Here is a 15,155-nt window from a genome sequence, read left to right as displayed (position 1 = left end):
CCTACCTGAGTCCACCAGCTTGTACTTGTCCAGGTCGGCCTCGTCCCCACTCTCCTCCTGCTCCTCCTCCTGCTGCTGTTCCTGCTCCTGCTCCTGCTCGGGCGTCTGCGTCGGCCCGGGCGAGGGCGGACCGTGCCGCTCCGGCCACAGTTCACCTCCGGCCGCCGCCGGCTCCGAGCCAGAGTTGGACTCCGAGTCAGAGTCAGAGTGTGCCGGCAGCGGGCCGGGTGGCAGCTGGGGCCCTGCGGGCATGTGAGTCAGGCTCAGTCGCCAGCTGATGACGGCCGACCGCTGGCTGTCGAGCGCCGCCCGCTGTCAGCCGGTCGGGGCACGGACGCAGGTCACGGCGCGCTCCTGACCTCTGGCGGTGACCCATACACAACACTGTGATGTCCATAACGCACCCGCCAATGCCACGAATTCCACCTTTTCGCACCCCAGTGCTTGTCGTCAGATCCATCAAGACAGCAGGGGAGATGCGCAATCACTTGGTTTTGTCATAATGTTCATATTTGATGTTATCACGTTTACGAATCTGATCCCATGGTATCAAATGAATAAGTACCGCAAAAATAAGTTGACCATCATAAAGGTGGCGAAACAAAAACTTTTCCTAACTAAAACTAACCTAATTATCTTGATAGCCTTGACATCAAATGGTTTTCAGTCCTGTTTACCTGAATTGTCGGGCATTGCAGACTTGGCACCAAATAATGTCCCTGTTCATTAATGCTAGCTTGAAAAGGTCTAAAGTATCACAAATACGACGCAGGTAACACAGTGTTAATAGCCTTGTTTCTTCGAGAAAACCACGAGAATGACGACATAGATGGGTTGATATTTCGACAACATGCCTTTATCGAAACAATAGCAGAATATCTTTATCGAAACATAAGCACTTCTGCTACTGTTTCGACAAAGGTATGTTGCCGAAATATCAACCATCTATATCTCCATTCATCTGGTTTTTTTCTCCTAGGAATAAGGCTATTACTATTGCCTTATTTAGGTGAATAGCGATCCACGCAAATGCACTAAACAACTTACAAACGCAAGTAGAATAATGCCCACACATGCCAGTCCCGAAATGGGCGTGGTGGAGCTTGGTATCAACAGGCCATGTGACAAAAATCAGTCCAGCCTCACAAAGCAGCGGCATCGCTATCATTTTGAACTACCAAGTCCAAACAGGACATTACCTATGATCGGCTGCTTGTGTTTGTCCACGTCCTGGCGCAGTTTGGCGAGGAACTGGGCGGCCCGCCTCTTGCGGTCCAGCTGGATCTCATCGCGGCCCACACCGGGGGCGGGCGCCACCAGCGGCACCTGGCGCGTCTGCCTCTTCGACCCGTCCCCCCGTGAGGCCACCGCTGGTGGTCCAGCCGACGCTCCACCTGATGGAGAGACAGGCTCGCTCAGCTGAAGCCGATGCCTCCCTCACAGCCGTAAGGACAGTGTTAGCCGGTCTTTCGCCCGGAAATTTCTCTGCGGACCAGATATTCACGGACACTCCACGCAAATGGCAAGGCAATCGCAGTCACTCCAGGTGTCTTAAAAGGGGTGAGAAGCTGAATTTGTGCTTTTTTGAAAATATGGAGAGACATAGGTAGCTGTTTTCATTACGTTTTAAGGTGATACTCAAATTGTGTGACATATAAAACAATTGTTTGGACAATCGTCCCTAGTTTGGTATGTTAGTAACTACGTCCATGCGTATCGCGTAGATACTAACACCTTATGCGCGGAAGACAGCCCAAACAATCATTCCATCCGTGATACTATCCCCAAGTCTCAATCATTACGAACGACTTAACTACATAATTCGTTCCATCGAACTAGCATTCCATGTTTGTAAAGAGCTTGCAGGCCACTTGCTTCCATGGCAACATGGTTGGTAGCGTGGTGGCCACAGTGTGGTGGTGCCCTTCCAGACTACCACTTGCACAACACCGCACACCGCAGAGGAGAGCGAGCGCGCACGCCGGCGTGCCGCGGCCGCCCCGCTGGCCGCCGGCCGCGGTCACCTCTCTCCTGCCGGACGTCGCCGTTGGTCTCGGCGGTGGCGGCTGTGGCGGCGGCGGTGGGGGCGGCCGCCGCGGCGGCAGTGGCGGCGGCCGGCTGACCCGCCTCGTCGGCCTCCTCCTCGCTCTCCTCGAGCGGTAGGGCGCTCCGCTCCAGCGGCGTCGACTCCTTGTCAGACTTGGGCCGGATCGAGAACGACACAGGCACTGGACGGCCGCAGACCAGCATGGCTCAGTCACACGGCACCCGCGTGTGTGTGTGTGTGCGGGGGGGGGGGGGGTTACGAGAGGCGCGGCGCCGCCATATAGGCGCGGCGCCGAATAAGCGACACGATCAGGAGCTGGGCACCACGGCATGTGGATAGTGGGGAAGACCACGCACTGCCCACACACAGCCGGAGGCCGGCTCGCGATAGTTAATCACCACAGAATGAGCAGGTAATGGACCGTGTTTTTGGAAACCAACATTGACCGCCGAGCGACCCCGGACGAGGTCTCCACCCGCCCAGCATTTCATATATTTTGTTTCACACAAGCGGTGCCGGCGTGGCACGCGGGCCGGCCAGCCATTTACACATGGCGCTAGACGTAGCCGACCGCAGGCAAACGCCCTACAGCTGGGGACAGCAAGCTGAAGACATGGCGGCGACCTACCTGGCTTGTTGGCCTTGTCGGTGTCGGCCGCCGCCGCCGGTGGCGGCTTGGTCTTGCCCAGATCCCGCTCGTACTGCACCAGCTTCTGGCGGTAGTAGGCGTGATGCTTGTGCGTCTCCTTCAGGAAGCTGAAGCGCTCGTCCCCTGAGGGCACGGGCACACGAGCGAGTGTGGCGGCGTGCAGACAGCTGCGTCGTCCCCACAGCGGCCGGCGGACGGCTGCCGACGCGGTCTCACGCCGCCTGCAGCACCGAACGAGTGATGGCCCCGGACCAGCCCGCCCACGCCGCCAGGTGGCCGCGCCCCGCTGACACCGGCTCGCCGCTCACCTCGGCCCATCACGATGCCCTCGAAGTCGCGGCCGTTCTTGGCCACGTAGCTGGCCATCTTGTCGATGATAAGTCGGACGTCGGCCGGAGGCGGCGGCACGGCGGCCGACGCTGCCGGCCCCGGCCGCGCCCCGTCGGCAGCGACGCTGGCAGCGGCGGGGGAGGCGGCGGGGGAGACGGCGGAGGCGGCGACTGGCTTGTCAGCGGCGCCAGCCGCGCCCGCCGGCGCCGGCGAGGAGGCGGCGCCGGCGGCCGGCACCGGGCTGGAGGTGCCGCTGCCGGCCGGACTGTCCGTCGCCTGCCGCGACCGAATGTTCTTCACCAGCAGCTGGTACGCGCAGTTGGCCGACGGCTGGTACATCACGTCCACCTTGCCCGGAGCCTGGCGGAGGGACACGCTGCCGTCACGCTCTGCGGCCGCACGTGGCAGCAGCGTTCACCATACGACGGCAATACCGATGGTCAGCATCCGTCAAACGGATGGCCGGTCTTTTAAGTGGACACAGTATTCAAGGTTCGTCTTCACCAACGATTTACGCAGCTTTAGCCTATCACAGGCCCAGCGCGCACCAACGCCGCTGGGGCTGTCTGCAGTCCGAACCTCATGAGGCATGTTTATAAATTTAAACGTCCTTTTGGCGAAGAAAACGACGTTCTGCAACAGCTAGTGATAGCTGAAGGTGGCCACGTTTCGGGCGAGCTGTTGGGAAGAACGCTTGCTAGCATACATACTATGTCCGGACGGCTGAGATTCAGCGCTGGGTGCAGATATGCCTCATCCTCTCCTTCTGAAAAAGGACGACCAGAATCAAAAGAAAATCACATGCCACTCGGAGCCATGCGGCGCGTGACGGCATCTCGTATTGCCCGTCCAGTTCGGGACTTTCCAAAACCCCAGCTGCCGGCCGGTCATTCAGCCAGACAGTGACCGGTCATTCAGCCAGACAGTGACCACGCCGGCCAGGCCCGCTTCCTATAACCCGAAGGGCTAAACCCGACCGGCAGAACGATGTAAATTGTATGAGGAAGACTGGAGCTGCGGTTATTCCTCGATGTCTTGGGATCGTTTTGATAGGAAACGCCACGACCGAAGGATCCGGAGCAGTCGCTGCAATGCGAAGGCTTCCTACATTAGGAGCGTGTGCACGTCTGGGAGCCGCCACAGGACGGCGGGCCGTGACAGCCGGCGCCGACCGAGCCCCACCCCAGGGGTCACGGTCGTCACAGCCGACGCCGACCGAGCCCCGCCCCCGGGTCACGGCCGTGACAGCCGGCGCTGACCGAGCCCCGCCCCCGGGGCGCGGCCGTGACAGCCGGCGCCGACCGAGCCCACTCCCGGGGTTACGGTCGTCACAGCCGACGCCGACCGAGCCCCGCCCCCGGGTCACGGCCGTGACAGCCGGCGCCGACCGAGCCCCGTCCCCAGGGTCACGGTCGGTGGCGCTCACCTGGCTTCTGCGGTCCGATGGTGTACCGTCCGGCCTTGATCATCACCACCATGTGGCGGAAGAAAGGCTGCAGCGGGTCGTCGAACGACAGAAAGTTGAACATGACGTTATCGGACTGCTTGGCCTTGATCAGGATCTCCATCTGCGGGCCCTGGCGCGCCACGAAATGGGCTGTCCTCTCGATGATGTCGGCGTGTCGGCGAGACCCGGGCTGCCAACAGCACGCACGACACTCTCATCCACCGCAGTCGCTCGGCTCACAAGGGCAGGGGGCGTCGCCAGCAGCACACGGCCGCCCCGCAGACAGCGCGACTGATAGCACATGGCCTACAGACAGTGATGTTACAAACAGCACACAGCCCACACAGACAGTCGTGTGATGAACAAATAAAGCTAACCCAGTGGTGTCGCAAGCAGCACACGCTCCACACAATGGTGTCAAAAACAGCACGCAGACTGTACAGAAAATGGTCCACACACGCCACACAGACAGTGGTGTCCCAAACAGCACACATGCCGCGCAGACAGTGGTGTCACAAACAGCACACATGCCACATGGACGGTGGTGTCACAGACAGCACACGGCCCACACAGGCAGCGGTGTTGTAAAACACAGCGAAATAGTGGAGCCAAAGAAGCACAATAATGACGGAGGCATAAGCAGCACACGGCGATGCCACAGCTCAAAATGGCAGTGGCGTTACAAACAAAACACGGAAAGTGGGGTAAAAACAAGGCACCGACTGCATCAGAACCGGCATGTGACCGGCAGGATCACACACACTGGAAGGCTGGCAGCGCCTGGCAACACAGAGCAAAGGAAACCTGAAGGATTGAATCACTGGTGCTACGTGACACGCCCGGGTATCGGTTGTCCGCACGTCAACGGACAAGAGCCGGCCGACCGCGGACGACGAGGCGCGCCAGTCGCCCACCGGTGCGGGTCATCCCGTCCACCCATCCTTCGGGACAGGCGCCGGCGCAGGAGGCCGGCTCGGGCGTCCGTTCCCACCTGCGCCATGCCGTCGGGCAGGCCGAGCGCGGCCGGCGGCTGGTACGGCTCGTCCTCGGGCTCGGCCGCCGCCGGCTCCCGGGCGGCCGGCGGCGCCGCGCCGGTGGCGGCGCCGCCACCCCCGCCGCCGGCCGCGTCGTACGTGTAGCCCATCTGGCTGTAGCGGGCGCCGTCTCCGGCCAGCGACTGGAGCCGCTTCCACTCCTCCTCTGCGGGCCGGGGACGCGTCAGTCCGTCGTCACACACAACACGCACGCACAAAGGGCAGCGAACTCAGCTGACCGCTAGCGGTGTCACTGCTTTTCACAAGTACAGCCGACATGGTGGTGAAAGATGACCACCTAATGGCCTATGCTGTGACTGCCACTGAGCGCGGCTTAACTCTGTAACCGTGCCTGCAGTGCATCCAGCGAACGAATTTCATGCTTTCCGCGTGTGTTAACAGGAAGTATTACAATCAGGAAAACGTTAATGTCTCCAGCCACACCACCAACACTGCTGCAAAACAGCAGAAATGAGGACATTCAGCGAGTTCCCCGCAGCTGTGTGTCAAACACCATGCAACGGCTTGATTTCGCACAACGCCTAAAATCTCAATTCAAAGCAAGCAAATACAGCGCAGGGCGGTCCCGAGTTACATCCAAGACTGCACCACTGTCCTACGGTGTCTGGTGTCAGCCGGCGCCGGCCGGGGCAAGCGGCCGTGCTGGCCGGAGCCGGAACCGGAGCCGGGCGGCGGCGGCTGCTTACCCTCCAGCATGCGCTGTTCGTCCTCGTCCTGGTAGAGCGCCAGGTAGCGTTCGCGGTCCACGAGCTCCTCGAGTCGCCGCTCGCGCTCGGTGAGCCCGTGCCAGCGGTCATGGCCGCCGGGCGGCGGCTCGTGCGGACGCAGGTCAGAGAGTGCGCCACGACCGTCGTACCTGCGGCAGACGGGCCGGCCGACGTCAGAGGCGCCCGGCGCACACGGCCGCGCGCGCCGCCCACCCCGCAGGCCGGCCGGCACCCACGGACACTACAGGAACACACGCTGAGGGCGGCGGCTGTGGCGGCGGCGGCACACAGTGTCCACCCCAGCCGACGGAGCGCGGCTGAAAACACGCAGAATGTGCGTCAGAATGGGCAGCGAGACGGCCTGGATTAGCCGAGGGCACACAGCGGCAGCACGCAGTCGACATCTTGTCAATATTTCGGCATATCTGTCAAGCTTCCAATCACCTGTATGTCAGTTTGGAAGGCTTGGCAGTGTCCTGAACAGCAGACATGCTCCACTACACCATGCATAATGTACAAGGGTAAGTGACACAATACTTGACCAGGCACCCTTAACTTCCAACAATCAGTCATCATAAACAGCAATGAACAAGTTTGAACACTTTGGTAACCAAACATCTGTCACAGTCACATAATGAGCCAGGCCAAATACTCCCAAGATGGTAAATACTTACCTTACTTACCAGATACTTACCAAATTTATTCCACTATCAAACACTTGCGAGTTCCACAAACCGCAAGCATCTTCATCCTGCCGTCATTGTCCTAATTTGGGCTGTAAACTGCATGGTGACTGTGAAAAATGCAAGTTTCTGCCAGGTTAGAACACCAAAACATCAAAAGTGTACGAACCTAAACCAACAGAGCCCGCCACGGGTGACATCAGATGCCACCGAGACCAGTGGCGCCCGAGTACGGCTCGAGCAGGCGGGCGTGCATGGCGTGTGCCCGAGACAAGACGTCACAGTCATCTTCCGTCACTGCACTTCCAGCGAGCCAACGGACGGTGGCCAACGAAGCCAACGGACCTGTCAATCTTCAATGTTTCGTCCGCCATCCACGGGATCAGGTGTTTGCCACTGTCGATATACAGGGCCTTCTCATTGTCGCGGAACAGCTTGCAGGCGTAGCCGAACACCAGCAGCTCGTCCTCCTTGCTCTTGTCAGCCGCGGACGCGTCCATGACGCCGCTGGTCCTGGCCTCCCAGTCTGCGGCCCGCGGCGCCCTCACGCTTCGAATGTGATCCCTGAGGGGCAGAGGATCCGTCAAATCCACCCATGTGTAGCTCCACTCACAACTGCCATCATTAGCTGCTGTCATTGTTAAAAGACTGCTTCAGGAAAACAACATTTCACCATTTGGTAAATATGTTCACCATTATGTCATCCTTTGATTATGTAATGGAGGATTTGTGTGTTGTCAGAGGGGCTGACACACTGGGCATGTGAGATTGCCATCATGGTGATGGCTGACTTACTTGTAGTGCTTCAACTTCTCAAGAGGTATCCTGCCAACCTGTGTGTTGTGGTGTTTTCAGAACCCAAATATCAGTAGTTGTGCATGTTTTGGCCCTTCCTTGTGGTGTTCTTACATATTCACCTCTTATCTTATCCTGACGACTTGCATTCCTAGGCTTGGTTGCGACACTTATATCAAAGGGAGTATTCCACATTTGTATGGGGGTTTGAAATGAAACAGCCATCTTGATAATCATTCAGTGCAGTTCACAGCCCTCTTCTTCTTTACACCTAAACCTCTCTAGTTTCTGATGATGATGATTGTTTGGGCTTTATGGTGCACTGACTAGGGTGGTCATATGGTGCCCACCCCTCTAGTTTCTGAGCTATGTGCTTGCAAGGACAAGCAGACTTTTTGGGGAGAATATTTCAAGGTCACCCAGGCATCCATAACACCATGATGCCATTTCAATCCTGTCATTCCATTAGCCATACAGCAATCAAGACAAATAAAGAATATCACTATCACATCACTGTGGTGCTTTGAAGTGAGCTTTTTCATCATACCTGATGCTTGGTTCAATGCCTTTAAATCAGGCACATTTCCTACAAGTAAATGCATTACATTCCCAGTCTCATTTTTATCAAAACCTTTACCACTGTCCAGCATCCTGTACACAGCACAAAACATTATTTGTATTCTTAACTTGCACAAAAACATCTGCTATTGATGCCAGGAGGAGGTCTGAAAGAACATTTTTGTACCTTAAGTTGGCCAAATAAGTGGTAGGACTTATATGACACCTCTATGACACCTTTATAAAATGGTATGCATGAAAAAGTTTGCATATTTTGCAGACATCAAGCTCAGGAACCATCATAAAAATGTGTAATGCTTCCTCTATCCACTGCACTATCAATATCTTAGAACTGCCTATTCTGTACTGGCAGACCAAAACTATTACATAACCCTATGTTCAAAACACAATCATCTGACATTTTAAGATACTAATGCAATCCCAAAACAGGTAAGGGTTCTGGATGAGTACAAATAAGTCCTTCTTCATAATCGTGATGCCCATCTCTACACAGGTTCCCTCCAAATGTTTACAAATCTGCTCAGGGCATGAGCGTGAGCAGAATATTTATGCTTTTGACAAATCAGTCACAACGAGGCAAATCATTGGAACCAACTGGAGAATTTTGCCATGTTCAACCTCCAGCCTGAACTGAGAGGCAGGTGCAAGTCGCTGAATAGTTGAGATGTTTCTGACGCTGAATAGTGAGTGATTCTTATTTGCATTGCCATGACACGGTGGTGGCATGTGGGTAGGTGGTCATCTGTGGTAGGTGATTGGGGGAGTGGTTTTCTATGAATGTTTGTTGCATCCTTGGCAATTAATGCTCTTCATCGTCAATGGTAGGTTAAGTCATGTTCAAGTCTAAGCTGGTCTGTGTAGGGCATAGGAAGTGAGAGCTTTGCTGATCTACAGACTGGTGTGATTCTGGTATTTATTTCTCATTTCCCAGCATTATTCAAAAGCCAATTCCATAAAACCTTTACATGCTTTATTTTTCACATTTCCATACATGGTTTATCATATACCTAGATGGCAAAACAGGCAGCTTGCTATTGGACAGCTTAGTCTGGTGGGTGCAAGACTTGTACTCTTGCAGATATCAATATGTAGATCCTGATGGATGCACCAAGTCTCAGGCTGTTGCACCTTCTGGTTTGGTTTTGTCCTGACACAAGGAAGTAAAATGAGTTTTTCCAAAAGCTATTCTTATTGCATCATGATGGAGTACAAAATGTTTTATTTGACCTAGTCACAATCCTGGAGTACAAAATCTCTTGGTGCACATTACACCAGGGAACATAAAGTTTTCCAGCACTGCAATATTTTCATGTAAAATGTGGCACAATTCCTAATCTTGAACAACACTTTTTTCTCACTTTGAAGAGCTAAAACCAAGTTTCAGACACTTGCCACCAGCATCACAGTTCCTTGAAAAATTGGTTCTCACATGGTGGTACCAAAACATGTTGAAACTGTGTGCCAAACAGCATACTCAGATTTACAGCATCCTGAAATGCACATGCTGAACTCACTGCTGACATGTTGCTGCTATGTGGATCATGTTCCACATTATGTGTTGATCATAGTGCAGCCAAGCAGCAGATATTTACAATGTACATGCATTTTCTAAACATAAGGCCATGGTACAAATTCCTATATAGTGCAGGAAAACTTCAGCCCCATTCCTGGCCTCAGGCCTAGTGGCCCCCCTCCCTAATACCACCACCTGTGAGAAGAACGTGGGCCACAGCTGGGGATAAACCAGTTTTTCAGTGCAATTTGAGGCAGGCTGCCCTTTTAACGCTGTTCAGCCGTCCCAATTCACTTTGCTAACTACGCCCCCGACGAGGCCATACACTATACAGGCACAAATACCACATTAATGTGTGATCAGGACCCATCGAGGCGGTCTGTCGAAATGCCTACGACGGACAATTCACCAAAATTAAACGCTCACCTTGTGCTATCGACCCTAATAACAAATCCGGCTGTATGCAATTTAGTTTCAAGCAAGTCACAGGACTGCATGCAACAACTTGCGTCATTTCCTGAATGGTGCTGTTTCCGGCGCAAGACGAAACGTACGCACATATGGCGCTATTAAGAGGCTGCATCAACAGTACTTTGCTGCCATCCATGCAACCAACCCCAAACTTCACAATGCCTGCACTGATCATCTTTAAATTTACTCCATTCCAAATAAATATATGTTTTTAACCCAGCCATTATAGAACTGGTGATATCAAACTCCTATACTAATCATCAAATCTGCATAAGCCATTTTGTGGTATTGCAGCCAAAACAAAACTCGGACACTGCTCATTCAATATCCTTGAAACCTTCACCCACGGGTGTAGGAACAGGGGGTGGGGGGCAAGGGATCAATTGCAAGGCTGGAGATCGCCCTGTCTGTCTGTTTGTCTGTTTGCCCAGTCGTCGAAACTGTCACCGGGGATCGTGGCAAAATTTTAATCGCCGTGCGCGCATTTTAACTGCCGGTATTTTCTATCCATGTTGGTTATTCCGTGCAGTCCCATTCAAATATCAACTTATCCCAAAGGGTTACATATTTGCTCTTTCGGGGCATCAAAATGCCACCGTCCGACCGCTTCGTTGCTACCACCGAACGCCAGCCGTTCGGAAATCATTTCTGAAAAGCTTCGGGGGAGGGGAGGGGGGATCAAATTGACTCTCCCTCACCTGACCGCGTATTAATATACTTTTCAAGCAGCCAGCAGATGGTGAAGTGAACTCGGACGCACCCACAGTAAATTAAATTCACACCTTTTGCACATACTTAGGTTTGTGTCATGTGCCATGATATCCTTCCGAGTGCCCATGTTGTTATCCCCATCGTGTTTCTGATGCCGTTTCAATTGTGTGCACTTATCCAAGCGCTGATTTCAAAGACTAACAAGCTTTATTTATTCCAAAGAGCCGCCACAGTCGGCCCAATACCCTCTGGGATTTTAAGGAGCTTTATCACATTTCCACCGCATGAAATTCAATCGGAATTCGTCGTGTCGAAACATGAATAAACGCTTCACAAGTTCCACATTGGACTATGAATACATAAGGTAGAAGCTGTCTCATCAGCCCATGTCCCAAATGCGTGAATTGTGGGCTGAGTAGGCTTCAGTCATTCTTTTCCAACTCAGTTGAGCCAGTGGCGTAAACGGTCGGAAAACGGGCGTGGGAGCTTCCCCATTAACCAATATCCCAGTGGCGCGGGAGTGTGAAAATGGATAGCGTTTTCCGGGGTGCAAAGATGTGCGCTGTGAGTGATGACGAGTCGGGTAATATAGTTCCAAACACTTATTCCTAGTGAACGAGTTCAGTCATGTTATGACGGTAGCATCACTGTGAATTGAGAATCTCCCGTGCAGGAGAATGCATGAATCTCTCGTGATTGAGAATCTCCCGTTTCTTTGCCTCAGAAAGCTCTGCGATGACTAACAATGACTGGGCAACGGCCGTTGTATACGTTTGACTCGACGTGTTTGCACGGCATGTCATAGAACATCGGACTGTTTTGCTAACTATACGTTTAAACGACACAAGCCTACGCAGCAATGACGATAACCACGACATCGACAACAACGACGTTGCAAATGGTTAGCAAACGTGTTCGTTTTTGTCGCGGTAGACTCGCTCGGGCGTGGGGGTTGGCGACTAATTTGAGCCGCCCATCAGTTGGCCAGAGGTCGGCTTAAGTTCTCGGCAGGTGGCTGCCGTACTGTGTCGGCTTACCTCTGAAATAGCACTGCATCACCTCGGACGTCGATCACGCCGGTCTGGCAACTGGACACAGCGGACTTTGTCAGGCTGTCATTGTGCGACCGTGCCATGACGTCACGTAGTACGTAAATGGCATTAGCACTGCTGCAATTTTATCGGCCCAAATTTTCCGCTGAACTGCAGTTAGTTTTTTGAAATCGTGGGATTATGGTCATTGCACTGATGCTCGACCTGATCGCGGATTCCCTAATCGCAAAAGTATCACTGGGAAACGCTCGATTATATCTCCTGCAATATTGGCAAACATAGAAATGTTTAGCCGATTCGATGCTAATGAATCACTTTGCTCTCTCCATTCGCCGTGCTGAATGTCGGTAACGACCGCAAAGTACACATGACAGCTCATTTGGACCGTACTACATTTCGAGACCATGAACCCTGCAGAATGGCTGCATTGCTAGACCACTCGACCGCCAAGGCGAAACCAACGCCTTATCATCAAAAGAAAGCTGCACGCACCAACGCCAAACAGAAGGCAGTACTCATGAAAAGGCGTATGAAAAAGCTGAAAGAGCTGGAAGAGCTCGAGAACTAATAGCTAACACCATCATCAAAGCCGTGCGGGCGACGATGACGCGCAACGTGACGTTGACATATGTCAACGTGCTATGTCAAGCGTGTGCCGCTTAACATGGCACCGTCCTTTCAGCTTCACCGAACGTTAGCAGCTTGTCGACACCAGCGGCATTGTTTGTGTGCGCCGGTCGATACCCCCGTGGACGTCTGTTGACGCCGGAGGGGCGCCCGGCACTCCTGGGCGCTCGCGAGACGGGAGCGGCTGCACCTCTGCGCACTCGTGACCCGACTGCCGGAGGTCGCGCTTGGTTGTGAGTCGCCCGAGCTTCGTCCCGCCACTCCGACTGCTGTCGGCGTTCCAGGCGAAGGCGGGGCGACGTAAGAGAGCAGGCGAGAAAGCAACGCCCGTTGTGCTCTGAAGTCAACTTCCCGGGGCGTAAATTTAACCGGAGGCTGCCCGCCTCTGCGAGCACGAGAATCAAGCCGGCTCCCTGCAAGTCACCCGCGGGCCACCATGAGGCTGGTCGTCCGGAAGTCAGTGGGCGCCGCCGCGATCCAGCCGGGGGGCCAGGACGGCACCGCTGGAGGGCTCCGGCGACCCAGCCCGATCACCGGGGCGGATCAGGTATTCATTCGTATGCTCCAGGCCACTGGCATGTCTGGCCGACGAGGCTGGCCGTCGCTGCTCTATGCCACCATCGTCTACGGCTTCGTGACCTATACATTGCTCACTTTTGCCACACATTCTCTGTCAACCGGCCTGAAGCAAACAAGCACAAGCAAATCGGTTGTGAAGGCAGCGACCTTCTCGAGTCTGTTCGGCGCTGTACATGTCGCGAGCTGGCTGGCGCTCACCGCCACCTGGATGGGAGGCCGACTGCGCTACGCTGCGCTCCTGGCCGAAATCCTCGCGCTGCTCAGGGACGTGGCCGAGGTAAGGCGTTTGAATGAACGGGGTAGAAGTTCAGGTCGATGTGTCAAGTGGCTGCTCGTTGTGTTCGTGACTAGCGCATTCTTAACGTTGACTTATGGGCTCTTGTATACTTTATCTTATTGTGAGACGTTGTCCACCAAGTGCTTGTCGGTTCTGTTTTCCCTCGTTTCCGGACTTCTCTCCAGCTGCTGTTTCCAGCTGATTCCCATCAAGTTCGTGTTCGCAGCGAACTTGTTGGCTGCTGGGTTGGCGGATGTCAACGCAGAGCTCAAAGCGGTTGCCACTGGTGCGCGCCAGATGGATGGCGTCCAGTTTCTGCGCCTTGGGCGCTTGCAGATACGAATCTGCCACAGTCTGTCACGACTGGCCGCCGCCATGACCCCCGAGCTCGTCTTTGTAACACTTTTTGGAGTTCTCACCTCGGTAACCACTCTGTTGTTTGTTGTGTTCCTCATGACGTCCGTCTTTGACGCTGTTCTGATGTTCGCCTGCGCCATTAACCTGGCTAACACCGCCGTCGCACTGGCCGCGCCCTGTGAGGCGAGCCAGCGCGGCCTGAACTTGGTCCGAGAGAGCCTGAACCTGTTGTTGGAGGTCGAGTGGCGGCGACCTGAGCTCGGCGCGCCGGCGACGCTGGTGCGGAAGACGATGCGGTACCATCTGGACGCCTTGGGCGACTTGGGACTATTCCGTCTGCAGCGCTCCACCCTGCTCAGCATCACGTCTACCATCATGACCTACATGATTGTGATGGTACAGTTCCGTGTGTCCGAGGACACTTCTGGAACTCGATGTAACGGCGTTAGTAATACGTCTATTGAAAGCACCAGCTAAAACTGCCATAGCATGCAAGCTGCATCCATGCAATAGAAGAAGGAGGTACGAAGGCCTCATTCTGTCACTGGCTTTTGAAAACCGTTTGGGCGCGGCCAGCAATATACAATAGATCACGTAGGATTCCATCTTAAATCGTTGGGATTGATGGTGCCGAGGAAAAACATGTGGCGATGAACGCCTATTACCAGAATGTCTGAACAAGAGACCACACGGTCATTAGAAGGCTATCTTTCCAGCCATTGGAAAGGCTTGAGCACAGGTTCCAGTCAACTTGTAACTTGGTGCACCGTACGACGGCAAGGGAAGCGGGAACAGAGGCGAGATGCGATCCTGCTGCAAGACACCGCGAGCGCGCCGTGGAGATAGTCTCGGACCGTGGGTTAGAGGCTGCGGCATGAACAGGGTTGGAATCGGTGAGCCTACCACAGAGAGCGTGGCAGTTCTATTGGCGGACGCCGGTCAGCAGCCACCGTTCCGTCAGCTAATAAGATTTTGATGCAAACAAATGACATGCACTACGACAATTGGTCTATCGTTTCCTTTGGTGACCACGGACAAGTAACCAGTGATAACACGCGACGCTGGTGCGGAAGACGATACGGTACCATCTGGACACCTTGGGCAACTTGGGACTATTCCGCCTGCAGCGCTCCACCCTGCTCAGCATCACGTCTACCATCATGACCTACATGATTGTGATGGCACAGTTCCGTGTGTCCGAGGACTCTCCTGGAACTTGACGTTACGGTGTTAATAATACGCCTATTGAAATCACCAGCTAAAACTGCCATAGCAT

The 15,155-nt window shown here is 54.3% G+C and overlaps 1 protein-coding gene across 1 annotated transcript; it reads right to left on the bottom strand.

Moving 5' to 3' along the window:
- Nucleotides 1–201: 201 nt before the first annotated feature.
- LOC119111436 (protein suppressor of white apricot) lies at nt 202–10,322 on the bottom strand (the record flags this gene model as incomplete). The annotated part of the gene is made up of 12 exons (XM_037235249.1): nt 10,232–10,322; nt 7,264–7,482; nt 6,215–6,384; nt 5,465–5,673; nt 4,453–4,663; nt 3,737–3,792; nt 3,267–3,386; nt 3,005–3,107; nt 2,676–2,819; nt 2,025–2,228; nt 1,200–1,394; nt 202–242 (listed from the first exon to the last, which is right to left on the bottom strand). Coding segments are annotated over exons 1-12 (1,743 nt in total), but the record flags the coding sequence as incomplete, so codon positions are not given.
- Nucleotides 10,323–15,155: the final 4,833 nt, after the last annotated feature.

The sequence above is a fragment of the Pollicipes pollicipes genome, unplaced genomic scaffold (assembly GCF_011947565.3).
Source record: "Pollicipes pollicipes isolate AB1234 unplaced genomic scaffold, Ppol_2.1 Scaffold_7261;HRSCAF=8764_pilon_pilon_pilon, whole genome shotgun sequence".
NCBI classification, from domain to species: Eukaryota; Metazoa; Arthropoda; class Thecostraca; order Pollicipedomorpha; family Pollicipedidae; genus Pollicipes; species Pollicipes pollicipes.
Note: the sequence above shows the minus strand (reverse complement) of the source record. Positions and strands in the feature narration are given on the sequence as shown.